The sequence below is a fragment of the Urocampus carinirostris genome, chromosome 19 (genome assembly GCF_059441175.1).
Source record: "Urocampus carinirostris isolate Australia breed hairy pipefish chromosome 19, RoL_Ucar_1.0, whole genome shotgun sequence".
Classification (NCBI taxonomy): Eukaryota; Metazoa; Chordata; class Actinopteri; order Syngnathiformes; family Syngnathidae; genus Urocampus; species Urocampus carinirostris.
The window spans coordinates 8,856,224-8,872,736 of NC_142367.1; the positions used below are offsets into that span (position 1 = coordinate 8,856,224).

The 16,513-nt window shown below is 39.6% G+C and overlaps 1 protein-coding gene across 2 annotated transcripts; it reads left to right on the forward strand.

Moving 5' to 3' along the window:
- Positions 1 to 232: 232 nt before the first annotated feature.
- Positions 233 to 15,696, forward strand: dnajb12b (DnaJ heat shock protein family (Hsp40) member B12b). Of its 2 annotated transcripts, XR_015848078.1 has the most exons (10): positions 233 to 496; positions 2,554 to 2,701; positions 2,764 to 2,909; positions 5,007 to 5,174; positions 7,778 to 7,845; positions 13,278 to 13,387; positions 13,449 to 13,621; positions 13,682 to 13,831; positions 15,276 to 15,346; positions 15,453 to 15,696. XR_015848078.1 is itself a non-coding variant. In XM_088323974.1 (9 exons), exons 1-8 carry the CDS (start codon positions 364 to 366, stop codon positions 13,801 to 13,803), a joined length of 1,068 nt encoding a protein of 355 aa, XP_088180100.1. In that variant the 5' UTR covers positions 252 to 363; the 3' UTR covers positions 13,804 to 13,831; positions 15,276 to 15,696. The 2 variants fall into 2 exon arrangements, 1 of the variants encoding a protein (XP_088180100.1); XM_088323974.1 differs by having other exon boundaries at positions 252 to 496; positions 15,276 to 15,696.
- Positions 15,697 to 16,513: the final 817 nt, after the last annotated feature.

The following is a 16,513-nucleotide window of genomic DNA, read 5'->3' on the forward strand; positions in this document are numbered from 1 at the left end:
TTACTCCTTATGGGCACATGTTTATGTATTGTATAATAGTATAAATATAATCTGTTGTACAGCTGTTTTTATGCAAATAGTTTGTTGTTTCCTTTTATTATTAATGGTTATTTTTGGTGCTGTGCCTAAATACAAAGCCAAGAAACTCTGCTGATTTTGTTTTTGGAAAAACTGGAAATGAGTCATTGCAACGCAAGCGAGTAGTTTGACCTATATTTTCTAACCAATGATTTGTTTCCCTCTAGTGGCCAATCTGCTCCTCTACAATTAGCTTGTCTATTTGGCGAAATCCGATGGCCCGGCATCAGCATCCGCGTGACGTCACAGCATCCCGGCCTCGACTTCCGGTCTTGGTCCACCGTCATGGAGGTGAACCGGGACGAGGCGGAGCGCTGCATCGACATAGCCGCCGCCGCGCTAGCCAGCCACCAGCCTCAAAAGGCTCGACGTTTCCTGGACAAGGCCCAGAGACTCTTCCCTACCGACAAGGCGCGGGGTGAGTCTCCTTCAACCCATCATTTGAGCTTCATTTGCGCAGGTGACGTTGTACAGTAAAGGGGGGGGGGGAGTCCTTACTGTCCTAGGACGCCATCTCAGTTCCAGGTCAGGGGCGTCAGAAAAAGCGAGGAAGTTGTGTAACAAATCCCTAAACCAGGAGTTTCAAATTCATTTTAGCTCGGGGGCCACATGGTTGGAAAATCATTCTCATGGGGGGCGGGCTAGTAAATTACTGTTGGGGTCCAGTGCACCCTCTTCCACCAGAGGGCGCCTAATGGGTTCGGAATCGGGACAAGTGTGTCCAATCACCACACACCTGTCTCTTATTACCCCAAGCCTTCATAAGGACATTTAAGACAGAGCCCATAGTCGGGTCATTTTCATGTCTGTCCATCAATATCTCCACTACCTTTTTCTATTTTCACCCTGCTTTCTGAGGTTTGTTTTCTAGTAAGACAGTTTTGTTGTTGTTTTTTACCATTCGTGGGTTATTTTGATGGTGATTTCGAGATTCAAATACCATCATTTTTAGAGCACCTTGCCATGCTCCCTGCTTACTGCGTTTGGGTCCGCAGCAAATCGCAACAGCCACATCATAAATTCAAGACAAAATTCTGCAACACTGCCAAAGCTGCGCTCCAGACAAAAGCTAATTCTTCAGCACGTTTTATTTCACTGAGTAACGTTTGATGATTTGATCAAATCTATGAAGTAATAATTAATGTAGGACTGTGTCCCCATTTCATCTAATATACTACTTAAAATGTGTCTCCTTTCCACAATTACTTACAGGGTTCCTTGGGACTTTAATGTTGGTTGTCAAAGTTTAAAAAGTGCTTGAATTGTGGGTGAAGTGATTGTAAATGCTTGAAATTGTCGCAATGTTTCTCGCCAGTCTGACTCAATAGATAGACCATGCTTAAGGGAAGAAAAATAAAACATCCCCATTGTTAATGGAAAAACTTCCTGCAACTAAAAATGAAAACTACTTCTTACTGTCATTGAGATTTATGCAAAAAATATACACACCTAGTGTTGTGAACAACAACTATATTCATATACTCGAAGTCTAAAAATCATCTGTCTTGATAATTGCACACGCAAGATTATAAATCGCATATGCAGATCGCAAATATACTTGCGGATCTGCAAAATAAATGGCTCGTATTGTATTTCTCCTTTTAATGGTACTGGAGAAATCAGAATTTGCTTTTTGAATTCGGCCTAGCAAAAAGTCTGATGATGCACCTGTTATATAGTCTGAGAGGTTGGGTGTGAGAGGCGCCAGTTAAGGTGGCTCGGGCATCTAATAAAGATGCCTCCTGGACGCCTCCCTCAGGAGGTGTCCCGGGTATGTCCGATTGGCAGGAGGCCCTGGGGAAAACCCAGGACACGCTGGAGAGACTGTTTCTAGGCTGGCCTGGGAACGCCTCGGCATCCCATCGGATGAGCTGGATAAAGTGGCTGGACATAGGGAGGTCCGGGCTTCCCTGGTGTGGCTGTTGCCCCCACGACCCGACCCCTGATAAGCGTAAGAAAATGGATGGATAGAGGTTGGGTGTGGGTTAGGCCCATGATTTTAGCTGCTGTGTATGTGATATGTGTGAGTTCGGTCCAGTTCGTAACAGAGAGCATAGCGAAAAACATGTACAGCAGTACATACTGTGCCTTTAACATTTTCGATGAATGGTGTGCCTTGAGACTTTTTAATGAAAAAAAGTGACTTGGCTCAATAAAGGTTGAAAAACACTGTTCTAATCATTTTGTAAAAACATGGCAAATTTATCATTGAAAAAAATTCTTATTTTCTTATTCTCCTCGTGCTGAGGTTTTGAGTTTTTCCTTGCCCGCATGTTGGTTTAAGATCATTGGATGGTGTAATTGTAACTTGTGTAGTCCTTTGAGAGAGCTTTTGATTAAGGGCTGTACCAATAAATGTGACTTGACATAAAAATAGTACAATTTTATCCTCAAAATAATCTTTTTTTCTCCCTGTATTTAGCATCAATGCACATTCTTCCATAATCAAAACGTGAAAGTTGTGATTTTTTTTAGTGCTCCTGGAGCTCCTTTCCAAAAACGGCTTGGACTCCAACGGACTCTCAGGACCTCAACAGAACCAAAGTGACCCAAAAGCTCCCGAGGAGAACTTCCCGGAAGCCTCCAAGTCGTACACGGCAGATCAGGTGGACGCCGTGCAAAGGTCATCTAGCAAACAATATACTTTAGCAAACGGAGCAGGCCGGTAAGGAACTCATTTTGCAGGATCAAACGATGCAGAGACTTCTACGAGATCTTGGGCGTGGAGAAAGACGCTGCGGAGGACCAGCTCCGAAGATCTTACCGAAAGCTGGCCTTGAAATTCCACCCGGATAAGAACCACGCTCCCGGCGCCACCGAGGCTTTTAAAGGTCCAGCTTTGTTTGTTTTACAGCAAAGAAACATAATGAGCAAAAAATGAACAAAGTCATCGGTATAATACAATAATACTAGAGATAATCATAAGGCTGAAGGGGCCAGGCCCAAGCAGATGCATTAAAGTGCAATTTTCTTCATTCTTTTTAATATAATTAAAATCTGCAAAATAATGTGCAAGAATTTTACTTTATATTTATTTCCTTTTCTTTTTCTTTTTAGTAAAATTATAAATACAAACAACCAAACACCGTGCAATATTTTTAATTCATTTGATTTTTCTTCTGTGCCATCTTAAATTTTTTAGAAAAATAATTATTTGAACAGAAAAAAAATTTTTTTTTAGCAAAGTAATGTGCAAGATTTTGATTTTTGATTTTTCACTTCCTTTTTATAACAGCTTCGAAAAAGGTTATTACATGATCGTCTCTGTACTACCTTATATACCAGCTCAGTAGCCTAGATGGTAAGGCGCCCGCTTTGAGACTGGGAGGTCGGTGGTTCGCGCCCCGGCCGAGTCATTCCTAAGACTTAAAAAGTGGTCGGCGGCGCCCTCTGTTGGCTGCGGCTGCATCGGCTCGCTACAACGGGTCAGGTGCAATCGACATTTCGTTCTGTGTACATTGTTACACAGAATGACAATACAAGGAAATTATTATTATTATTATTATTATTATTATGAGCAGATACTTAGTCAAGGTGCTGCCACCTACTGGTACGATAAAATAATGTGCCTTTACTTTATTTTATTGTGTTTGTTTTTTCAGTGACATGTCAAGTCATGTTTATTTGTATAGCCCTTAATCACAAGAAGTCTCAAAGGGCTGATTTTTGCGTTATTTCCGTAATAGCATTTTTGTAGTAATTCTGTAGTATATTTGTAATATTTCCATAGAAGTATTTTTATGGCATTCCTGTAGCATTTCTGTCATATTTTTTTTAGAGTTTCCATAGTAGTATTTTGTAGCATTTTTGTAGTATTTTGTAGTATTTTCATAGTAGTATTTTTGTATCATTTCTGTCATATTTTTTTAGTATTTCCATAGTAGTATTTCTGTAGTTTCTTTGTAGTATTTCCATAGTAACATTTTTGTGGAATTTCTGTAGCATTTTTGTAGCATGTTTGTAGTATTTCCATAGTAGCATTTCTGTAGTATTTTTGTAGTATTTCCATTGAAGTATTTTTATGGCATTCCTGTAGCATTTCTGTAGTATTTTTATAGTGTTTCCATAGTAGTCTTTTTGTAGCATTTCTGTAGTATTTTTGTAGTATTTCAATAGGACATCTCAAATACGAGCAATTATCATACGTTGAACCAAAAATAATGTTTACAATTTTCCTAACGTTTTTAGTTATTTTTTTTTGGTAAAATAATAATTAAAAATAGCACAAGAATGAGCAAGAACTTTAATTAATCTTTCTTGTTTTTTTTCAGTGTCATCTTAGATTATTCTAGAAAATTGACCAAAATAATGAGCAGACATTATCTGTGTAACAAATGACTGACAAAGTTCGAACTTTTTCTTTCTTTTTTTTTACTAAAACCCAAAAATTGAAAAATAATGTGCAAGATAGTTACTTTATTTTATATATTGTACTCATCCCTCCAATGTATTTGGCTAATTTGCACTATATACTGTTTGTACTGTTTTTATTTGGATTTTAATCGTGTAAGCCTTCTTCCACCAGAAGGCCGCAACCAGGTTTGGAACTGAGTCAGGTCATTTTTTTGAGGAGATGGACCCACGTGGGGGAGCATGAAGTAGAGGCAGGGGTGCTCGAAAACAAGGATGATATCTAAAAACAGAGGAGGTACAAAGTGTAAAAACAAATATGGGATCACAAAAACAACAGAATGTCCAAACAAGAAACCTGTCACAAAAAACAAATCTGGAGCTGGAAGGAGCAAATTAATAAAGAACCAAACTAAAACAAACCTGGAATGGTACTGGAAATGAAATGAAAATTTCCCACTCCTAACAATTTACCCAATACTTTTTTTTTAATGAGAATCCATCAAACTGTTTCTTGACTTCATCAAAAACCTTTGAAAACCAAACGTGACCCTTTGGTTTTTTTTCTGGACCTTCAGCCATCGGGAATGCGTACGGCGTCTTGAGCAACGCCAACAAACGTCGACAGTACGATGCCTGCGGAGAGGAACGCGAGCGACCTTCTCAGCAGGGCCAAGCCCACTTCGATGCCGACATTTCACCCGAGGATCTCTTCAATATGTTCTTCGGGGGAGGCTACCCTGCCAGTGAGTCTCCTCGTCTTCCACACTTTACCACCTCATTTGTCGGTATATAGGCCACACTGGACTATAAGGCGCATGGCATTTACACCACTGTAAGGGCTAGGGTTGCGTATAATAGCATCAGAAAATAAAAACTCACTTTATTTCCTAGTACAGTGGTCCACGACCTTTTCTGTACCACGGACCAGTTTAATGTCCGACAGTATTCTGGCGGCCTAACCCAACAACAACATTAATAATAATAAAAATAGGGATCTATATGACATGAGAGAAGGCATTGATCCCACCATCACACAATTTTTACGTTACCATTTTTTACAATGTTGTCGTCAGGAACCAGAACAGGATCAGGACCCAATTGCCTGACGTTCTCACACAAGCCTTTATTTTACGGGAAATGGGGAGTCATGCACGCTAGGTAGCCGGTCTGGCGTGGGAAGACCGGAAGCTGAGACCGACGAGACAGATTCCAATTGCCCGAGTTGATATTGGACAGATAGGGTCAATACCGGACAGGAAGTGACAGACAGGATAGATAACGGATCAGGATATCGAAAATTAACAGGAGAATCTAGACGGGAACGAAAACTGGAGAAAATAATAAACAGGACAAAAACAGAGGGAAACTAAACTGGAACCCGAAATTAAACAGGACAACAATAAATGGGAACAATACCGAACTGAAAATATCAACAGGAAAACAGGACTGGGTCGGAACCCACGTCTTGTGGGGCAGAAGTTCGTTTGACGGGCTTACCCTTAAGCAGGAGAGCGCTGAGCTTTATATAGACAGAAAGTCAATCTCTCAATGAGCTGCAGCTGGCACCACACAGGCGGGGCTAATTGGGCACCCTGGCAATTGTGACACACACGGGCGGGGCCAATTGGGCACCACGACAACCATGACAGTTGGTTTGGCTGAACTCTTTCCCATAATGTCCTAGTGTGATGATAAGATAAAATACAATGCCTTTCCCTATGTCATCTAGATCCGCGGTACGCAACTGTTTGAACTTCCGAAACCACCACCATCCTAATAAAAAGCTGAGACCCAAATCACGAAAAAATTCCACTTCTCCGATTTATCGAATGGAAGGGTTGTGCACTTTTAAGCAAAGATAGTACAATATATACCTATTTTTCCAAGAAATAAATGTCATATATACTGGCATATAAGCCTACATGGCATATAGGTGACCCTCTGAAACTGTTTTAAAATTCACACATACTAAAAGTAAATAAAAAGATTAATAAAACGTGGAGATAATAAATATTTGTATACCTACTAAAAAACTAAAAATATTAAATTTTCGAACCATTTACCGTAGCGTCCAGCAACGCTCTAATACTTTAATACTTTAATACTCGTATGCCATTTCCGTATTTTGCAACCATTTCCTTCTTCAACTCGATTGTTATGTCAGTTTTTTCCCCTTTTCCTTCCCCTTATCACTAACTTTTTTGGGATCCATTATTATAGGCATAAAAAGGAAGGAAAACCAACAGAATCACAATGAAACGAGATATGGTCCCTCTCAAACAGACAAGTTGGTGATAAGTTTACTGAACAGAAAGAAGAGATTAAGCAGGACATTGTCGCCATCTACTGTAAGGAGTGTAAATGCCTCTGTTTTTTTCCTTCTCCTCAGCATTATTTTTTAGGGCAAGGCAAATGCCCACGAGCCACTGAAAATATGTCTGTGACCCACTTTCGGGTCCTGAACCACTAATTGAGAAACACTGATCTAGATCCTTGGTGGTTTAGTAATTTTCTTACTGTGCGGCCAAGTACCAAACCACCCAGTACCGTTCCATGGCTCGATGGTTCCTCCCCACTACCCTACAAAATAAACGTGAAGAAAATCGTTTTTGGAATCTTAATTATGTGTTTCCAATTTTATTTACCAAATTTTCTGGCACACACAAATACCCCGAATTTGTCAGAAATTCTAATGTGCGCCCCATAGACAGGGAATTTTTTTTGGTTTGAACAAATTTATTGACACTAAAAACAGAAAACAATCATGACAATCTCAACAGCAATTAAGCACATTCACAATATTATATTCCAATATTACGTTTTTAACAGCAAACACAAAGTGAGGTTTGAACAAACCTTCTCGAAAATCAAACATATTCACAATTTCATTATACAACATCTTTGTTAGTGTCAATAGATCCGTCCAGGCCAAAGTCGATTGTCCTCGGTCTGAACAAATCCACTGACACCAACAGCAGCAAAACACAGCCATCAAGCATAGACAGGGAATACGGTAGCTTAAACAGTAGCTTAAATATAATACACCTATAGTCCTATAGTTATGTTATGCACTCAATTGCTCAGTGCGCCCTATTGACCAGAAATACGGTAAATGCAATTAGGAATTTATCAATGCAATGAAATGTCTCTACATATATTTTTTCTAAATATTTTCGGACTTTATTTTTTTAATGCAAAACTTGCTCGTGTCCTTTTAATTTCATGCACCTTTTATGTATAAAAATATATTTTTTTTTTATGGGAAAATCATGATGCATCTCATAATCAGCTGCACCTTATAGTCAGGAAGTATGGTAATTATGAATGAATTGATTTTGCTTATTAGGCAGCCAGCCTGCGTACACAAACGGGAGAATGCGTCCGCAGAGGCCACAAAGAGAGCGACCGCGAGATGTGAGTTTGTTTTTATTTTTACCCACAATTCACTTCGATTTCTTCTCCTGGTTTTAAAGGAACACATAGGGAAAATATTTCAAGATCTCATCTCATCTCATTAGCTGCACCGCTTATCCTCAGTAGGGTCGCGGCGGTGCTGGAGCCCATCCCAGCAATCATCGGGCAGGGGACACCCTGAACTGGTTGCCAGCCAGGGCACACAGGGACAGACAACTCACTCGCTCATTCACACCTAGGGACAATTCACCTGAAATGCATGTTTTTGGAATGTGGGAGGAAAGGAGGAAACCCACGCAAGCACGGGGAGAAGATACAAACTCCGCACAGGAAGTCTGGAGCTGGATTTGAACCCACGCAGGAGGTTCCCATGACTTGAACTGTGCCGCACATGCGCTAACCACTGCGCCGCCGTGATGTATAGTTTTAAACCTCCCTTGTTCTTTCAATAGTTCTAGATATATTTTAGCCTTACAATAAAATTTGTTGGTTTAAAATAAATATCATATTGTTGAGAATGAATTAATTGTTGATTGTAATTCCTTAGTATCTATCAGAACCCAACAGAAATTCCAATGAAGACAGAAGATAGTTTTAACTCTTCCACCTGCTTTGAAAAGTTTTAGCTATATTTTATCAATGTAATAGATTTTTGGGGGTTAAAAATAAGTGTAATTAAAAAACAAAAGAACTAATCGATTATTTTAATTCCTGATATCAGCCAGAACCGGAAGGTCCAATCTTGGTTCCGTGAGCGAGAACCAAAATGTACTGAGTTTTTAATTTTAACCGTCAGAGAACTTACTAACTACCTCTTCAATGATTTTCTGAAATTTAGCTGGTATTTACCACTAAATGAAAACCCTTTTTTGTACTGACATTAAAAATGACTCGGGAATAGAGTAATTTAATGACATTTAATTTAAGGTTTTTTGAGTTACGTCATGGAATTGTACTCAAATTGTTTTCATAAACAGCTTTAGACATATTAGATTATATTTTAAGGTTATTCATTTACTTACGATCACTAGAATATAGTTAAAATTGAATAATCTAGGATTTTGATCGTCAACCAGAATCAGAAGGTACAACGTGGCAAGAAGCGAACTAAAAAGTACAGTATTTCATTTTTTTGTTCCACTTGAACGCGTTTTAACGACCTCGTCCATTTGTTATTGGCTGAAAAAATTGTTAGAGTTTTTGTTGAGCCATAGTAAATAAATATATTAAATGACATGAAATTGAATTGCTATTTTTTTCATGCATTTTAATATTCATTTATTACTTTATTAAATTAAATTGGCTGTTTTAGACATCAAAGACAGTTAATTATGTGACATTTTAAGGAATACATCTACATTCCTTTATATAGATTTTTTTATTCAAATGATTCATTAAACGAGTACACGGGTTTATTTTTTCTCTGTTTGGACTTCATTGCTATTGGCCGCAAGAGGTCAGTATTATCAAATTTAAAGTATTTTCTAAATCAAAATGTACTGTACTTTGCACACAATGCAACTTTCCAATCGGAAAAGAAATTATCCCCAGGAACGTCTATTAAACAGACTTCCACAAAATTAGAATAATAACAATAATAATGATAATAATATTATTAATAATACAGAAATGAAACTGAAACTGCGTTGAAACATGAAAGCATTTTTGGGTGGCATTTCCCTTTTTGACGGGTTTGTTCACCTCTAAAGTGACCTACCTGTTTGCCTGTGAAAGGTTGTGATCCTGGCCAAACTTGTTCTGGCCCGAGAGACTAGAATGTCTTTCTGCAAAAGCTGCTAAGTCAGCAAAACCCAAAATGCTGAGTTGCATTTTTGGGGAATTTTTTCACATGTAGGAAAACCTACGTGACTGCCTGTAAAATATGGTGTTGATATTCAATGTTGTTCTGTCCTGGGAGAGTGCAATGTCTTTCTGGAAAAAAATGACGAGTAAGAAAAATCAAAAGTGCCTAGTTGGCTTTTTATTTTTTCTTCTTTTTATTTTTTCAACCTTTCTAACTGTCTTTAAGACATTGTGTTTAAATTTAATGTTCTTCTGCCCTGGAATAGGCAAATATATTTCTGGAAAACTGCAAAATTGCAGAGTCTGTTTTTTGGACATTTTCACCTCTATAGTAATCTACCTGATTGCTTGTGAAAGTCTAAATAGATAGATAGATAGATACCTTATTAATCCCCGCTGGGAAATTCACATTTCCAGCAGCATCCCTGTGCTGAGAAACAATACAATAGTAAAGCAAAAAGAATACAATATACAAATACACAATGTGACGTGCTAATACCCACTGTAGCGTGTTCTATAGAGTATCTAGATAGTGCTACACAGAATACATATTGCAATAAAATTTGGTAATATGCAATGTAGGGGGTGTGGTTTAATGTGGGCCTTTACTCTGCTGGGTGGAGTTAAAGAGCCTCATGGCATGAGGAAGAAATGATCTCTTCAGTCTGTCCGTGGTACAAGACTGTGACAGCAGTCTGTTGCTGAAGCTGCTCTTCTGTCTGGATATAATGCCGTGTAGTGGATGTGATGAATTGTCCATGATTGACTGCAGCTTTTTCAGTGCCCGTCTCTCAGCTACTGTTGTCAGGCTGTCCAGCTCTGTGCCCACAACAGAGCTCGCTTTCCTCGCCAGTTTATTGAGACGAGAGGCATCCTTCTTCATGACGCTGCCTCCCCAACACGCTGCCACATAGAAGAGGGCGCTTGCCACAACAGTCTCATAGAATATTTTCAGGAGCGTTTTGCAGATGTTGAAGGAGGCCAGCCTTCTGAGGAAGTAAAGTCGGCATTGACCTTTCCTACATAGAGCTTCTGTGTTGGCAGTCCAGTCCAGTTTGTTGTCCAGCTGCACACCCAGGTATTTGTAGGTCTGGACAAATTCTACACATTCTCCTTTGATGGTTACAAGAAATGAAATGAAATGAAATGAAATGAAAAATGAAATGATCTGCATTTATATAGCGCTTTTCAAGTCAATGACTTCCCAAAGCACTTTACAATGTGCTCCACATTTCCCAATAGCGGCCTTGCAGCCATGTAAGGCGCTAACCTGCTTATTGGGGGTATTAGGGGTTCAGTGTCTTACCCAAGGACACTTCGACATGTAACACGGACGAGCCGGGATTCGAACTGGGATTCGAACTGGGATTCCTTGATCCCAAGACGAGCGCTCTACCTCCTGAGCTACTGCCGCCCCAGGGCGAATTCGGGTGAGTTCTAGTTATCCTGAAGTCCACCACCATCTCCCTGGTCTTGGTGGTGTTCATATACAGGTGGTTTGCGTCGCTCCATTGGACAAAGTCCTGAATCAATTTCCTGTACTGTAATATGATCCTGTCCAAACTTATTCTGGCCTGGGTGAGTAGCATGTCTTAAAGGGAAACCAAAAACGCTGAGTCAACTTTTTGGGGACATTTTCACTGACTGTGACAGATGGTGTTTATATTCAGTGTTGTTCTGGACTGGGAAAAGTGAATATTGTTTTGGGGGGGATATACTGCGTCAATAAAACAAAAAGTGCTGAGTAAGCCTTTTTGCCTTTTTTACATCCAGGGTAGCCTACTTTACTGCCTGTGAAAGATGGTGGTGATATCTAAATTCCTTCGCCATTTTCTTAGGTAGACAACAAAAACAAACAGAAAAACAGAAAAACAAATATACTGGACTGTCTCAGAAAATTAGAATATTGTGATAAAGTTCTTTATTTTCTGTAATGCAATTAAAAAAACAAAAATGTCATACATTCTGGATTCATTACACATCAACTGAACTATTTCAAGCCTTTTATTATTTGAATATTGCTGATTTTGGCTTACAGCTGAAAAAAACTCAAAAATCCTATCTCAAAATATTAGAATACTTCCTCAGACCAAGTAAAAAAATAATTATATAACAGCAAAACTAAATCAAACATTTGAAAATGTCCATTGATGCACTCAGTACTTGGTTGGGAATCCTTTTACACGGATTACTGCATCAATCCGGCGTGGCATGGAGGCAATCAGCCTGTGGCATTGCTGAGGTGTTATTGATGCCCAGGATGCTTCGATAGCGGCCTTCAGCTCATTTGCATTTGTAGGTCTGGTGTCTTTCATCTTCTTCTTAACTATACCCCACAAATTCTCGATGGGGTTCAGGTCAGGGGAATTAGCAGGCCAATCAAGGACAGTGATGCCATGGTCAGTGCACCAGTTACTGGTGGTTTTGGCACTGTGGGCAGGTGCCAGGTCATGCTGGAAAATGAAATCCTCATCTCCATAGAGCTTTTCAGCAGATGGAAGCATGTAGTGCTCTAAAATCTCTTGGTACACAGTTGCATTTACTCTGGACTTGATGAAACACAGTGGACCAACACCAGCAGCTGACATGGCTCCCCAAACCATTGCTGACTGTGGGAACTTCACACTGGATTTCAAGCAACTTGGATTTTGCTCCTCTCCAGCCTTTCTCCAGACTCTGGCGCCTTGACTTCCAAATGAAATGCAAAACTTGCTTTCGTCTGAAAAGAGGACTTTGGACCACTCTGCAACTGTCCAGTGCTTCTTCTCCATAGCCCAAGTCAGACGCTTCTTCCGTTGTCTTGAGTTCAGAATTGGCTTGACCATGGGAATACGGCTATTGTAGCCCATTTCCCGGACACGTCTGTGAACTGTGGCTTTTGATACCTGGACTCCAGCTTCAGCTCACTGTCTTTGAAGCTCCCCCAAATTCTGGAAGCGGCTCTTCTTCACAATTTTGTTAAGGCTGCGGTCATCTCTCTTGGTTGTGCAGCGTTTCCGGCCACATTTTTCCCTTCCAACAGACTTTTTGTGGATATGCTTTGAAACTGCACTCTGTGAACAGCCTGCTCTTTGAGAAATTTCTTTTTGTGTTTTACCCTCCTGATGGAGGGTATCAATGATGGTCCTCTGGACAGCAGTCAGATCAGCAGTGATTTAGTTTACTGAACCAAGCTGAGTGTTTTTAAGGCTCAGGAAACCCTCGCAAGGTGTTTCGAGTTAATTAGATGATTCAGGTGATTAGTTGAATAGCCTACTTGTATACTTTTTCATGATATTCTAATATTTTGAGATAGGATTTCTGAGTTTTCTTAAGCTGTAAGCCAAATTCAGCAATATTCAAATAATAAAAGGCTTGAAATAGTTCAGTTGATGTGTAATGAATCCAGAATGTATGACATTTTTGTTTTTTTAATTGCATTACAGAAAATAAAGAACTTTATCACAATATTCTAATTTTCTGAGACAGTCCAGTATGCAGTATAAACGAAAAAATAATCACCACCCTCACTATTCTCGAGAGTGTTATAAATTTATAACAAAATGTCCAGCTGCAGTATTATTTTGCTTTAATGGCAGAAGACAAAAAAGGTATGACACATTTTAACGTCCCTTTTTCCTTCTCCTCAGGGTGGCCTTGCCCTTTTTGTGCAGGTGATGCCCATCCTCATCCTGGTCATCGTGTCCGCCCTCAGCCAAATCATGGTTAAGAACCCGGCCTACAGCCTCAGCTTTCGACCGTGAGTCCCCGGAAAAAAGAAGACGAAGAAGAAGAAAAAGGTTGAAACTTTATTTGGTCAGGTCGGTGGGCCACACGCAGAAGAGGCTGACGGAAAACCTGAAGGTGGTGTACTACGTGGCCGAGAACTTTGCCAAAAACGGTGGCAATGGCGACCTGAAACGACTGGAGCAGTCTGTGGAGGACGATTACGTCTCCACGCTCAGGAACAACTGCTGGAAAGAGAAACAGCAAAGTAAGTCTGCATATTTACAGGAAACAAAATGCAAAAAATTCCACAAAATGTCATCTGCAGAAGAAGGCATGCTGTACCGAGCACGCTACTTTGGTGACGCCGACCTCTACCAGAGAGCGCAGAGGGCACGGACGCCGTCCTGCGCCAAACTCTCCGACATCGCCGCCTCCTTGCACGGCTGAGGAAGCGCAAGGCCTTTGCCCCAATATTGTGAGTATCCCCTAAAAATAATAACAAGTGAGTGCCAATTATAGCTTGAGATGTCAAAATTTAGTTACAGGTAGAGGTAAGATGGGGCCTAAAAATTTCAGTCCGACTCACCCCGGGCCTGCACGTATTAAAGCCTGACCCATCCCGAGCCCGACCAGTTAACTTGATTTGAGAGACCCAGCCTGAAGCTAATCTGAAATGTTGTATTGTATTTGTAAAAATTCATGAGGAGGAAGTGTGATCACGTGGATCCTCCGCTAAGAAAAAGAAACAAAGAATAATAACTGGTGGATAATTAAAATAAATAAAAAATACTGCAAGATTTTGGGCCAGGCTCAGCTTAAGATCTTACCTCCAGTTAATTGCATTATAATAAACATTTAGGAGCTCGTATAAACACAAATCGAGTGTTTGCCTTTCTCTTAAAGGAACACAGTGTAATATTTACCTACTACCTGTCGCTGTGTTTTGTCATGCAACTGAAAACTAGTGCTAAAAAGTGCAAGGAATACAAACTACGATGACTTCAAGTGACCAACATTTTTGTGTATCATTTTAGCACTAGATGTCGCTGTATTGTTTTCAAAAACAAGTGCTAAAAAACACAAGGAGAAATTCAAACTACAGAGACTCAAAGTGACCAAATGACAATTTTCCTTTAACGGGACAGTGTGTGTGATTTGACCTCTAGATCTGGCTGGATTGTGCCATGCAACCCAAAAAGGAGCTAAAAAGTACAACGAAGAATACAAACTAACATGACTCAAAGGGACCAAACAACAACATTGTTTTTTAAAGGGACATTTGACCATTAGATGTCGCTGTTTTTGTTTGAAATCAAGTGCTAAAAAGCACAAGGAAGACTGCAAACTACTAAAACTCAAAGTGACCAAAAAAAAAAACCACCATCTTTCTTATTTTTTTGCCAAGCCTTATGCAAGATTTCTGTTTTCGGGATTATCTGTAGAAACAAGATGGCCGACAATTGTCAGCTCCATTTAGATGAGGTCCACGTTATGTAAAAAAAAAAAGTAGATTTTTCCGACACCTGAGTATTTTTTAATGCACTTTTATATCATAGTGCATGTATTTTTGCTTATTAATATTTTAGGTTTTCTTTAAGAATTCAATTGTTGTTGTTTTTTTTACTGTTTGAGGCCCTAAATAATGCACACTGTCCCAAAAAAAACAAAAGCAAATTCCAATTGATTTGACCTAAACCCAAAACAAGTTATTTTGTGTCTGCAATAATTAATTCATTTTATATATGATACACAAACAAATAAAAACAAATGCAAATTACTTTACAATAAGTATTTAAAAAACGAGTTATTCAATTCAAATAAACAAGTGGTTTTATTCAAGACAACCCCAAACAAATAATTAATATAATATATAATATGGACACCACTATTTATCCATTTGTTTATTTTGTCCTTTCTAGGCAGCTGTAAATAGACTGGACCTTGAAGAGCACCAAGTTAAATTTCCTTTTTCAGGGTGTTCAGCTTCCAAGTGAGCTTTTCAATCTATGCACATATATTGCCCGTCTTACTACCAAACTTTTCTTTTCTTTTTTTGTTTTTATGGCTATTTTTTGTCACTTTTACTCTTCCAAAAGATTTTCGAGGAAGACTCCATGAATCCATTCATCGTCGATGGTAAAATGAACTTGAGTACCTGATGCCCCGCTTCCTCGTCTGACCACACCTACCAAATTCCCCATGTGAATGACTACGATAACATAGAAGGTCACCTTATCTATTATTTATTTTTCAAATGAGGATCTTTGTCAAAATAACTGCGACTTTCTTTCCGCCATGTTCTTACTGCGCAATCTGAATAAAAAAAGGAAAAAATGAAAAGGCGTAGAGAAGGTTTTGTGTTTGTAAAAAGCAAAGCGCCCCGTCAGCACATTTTATGGAGGCCGCAGCTGCAGGGATGGATGACTGCCCCAAAAGCCTCCCTCCCCCCACTCCCCGTCCCTGCACGTTACTTGGCCCAAAGTTCTGCATGTGTTTGGCAGGAAGTGCAGTGTCATGTTCTCCAAAAGACCTTCCTTCTTTTTTGGTGTGTGTGTTGCTGGGCAGATTTAGACTACCTCTGGCAATGGTGCAATGGTTCAGTTGCATGCAAAACTGAAATATAAATGTTTTTTAAATGTTATTGTAATGCAAAAAGTGAGTGCACTCATAATACGCTCGAATTGTGTAAACAAAATGTTACTTCTAAAAAGCTCAAAGAAATTACAGTATTTTCCAGGCTACAAGGTGCAACCTCAAAAGCAGCAATGTCAAATATATGGCATGCAGGCTGGACCTGGCCCATTGGATGATTTAATCTGGCCCATCAATTTCTAAATACAGTAATCCCTTGCTACTTTATCGCTGGTTCACTGCTCCACATACTTTAAATTGAATTGAATTGTCTTCATCGTTATTCATATCAAGGCATCGTGTGTTACGTTTTGAGCAGACAGCACACAGCAAATGCTATCACTGGGACAGGTTAGGGACGATTCTTTTTTTGTGAAAGGGTGGGTGTGACTGTGTGCACGACTTTGATAGGCTGGTGTATGCTGTTAGTCAAACAGCAGGGAGGGCTAACAAGTTAATTTGTCCACCAATAATTTGGACTCTGAGGAAAGTCAGTAGAGAGCAAAGAAATGGGGATCACCAGCGG

Coding starts and splice junctions, on each gene's coding strand:
- dnajb12b (XM_088323974.1), top strand. CDS start 364: ATGGAGGTGAACCGGGACGAGGCGGAGCGCTGCATCGACATAGCCGCC. Junction 2,702..2,763: donor CAGGTGGACGCCGTGCAAAG/GTCATCTAGCAA, acceptor CTCATTTTGCAG/GATCAAACGATGCAGAGACT. Junction 13,622..13,681: donor CTGGAAAGAGAAACAGCAAA/GTAAGTCTGCAT, acceptor TGTCATCTGCAG/AAGAAGGCATGCTGTACCGA.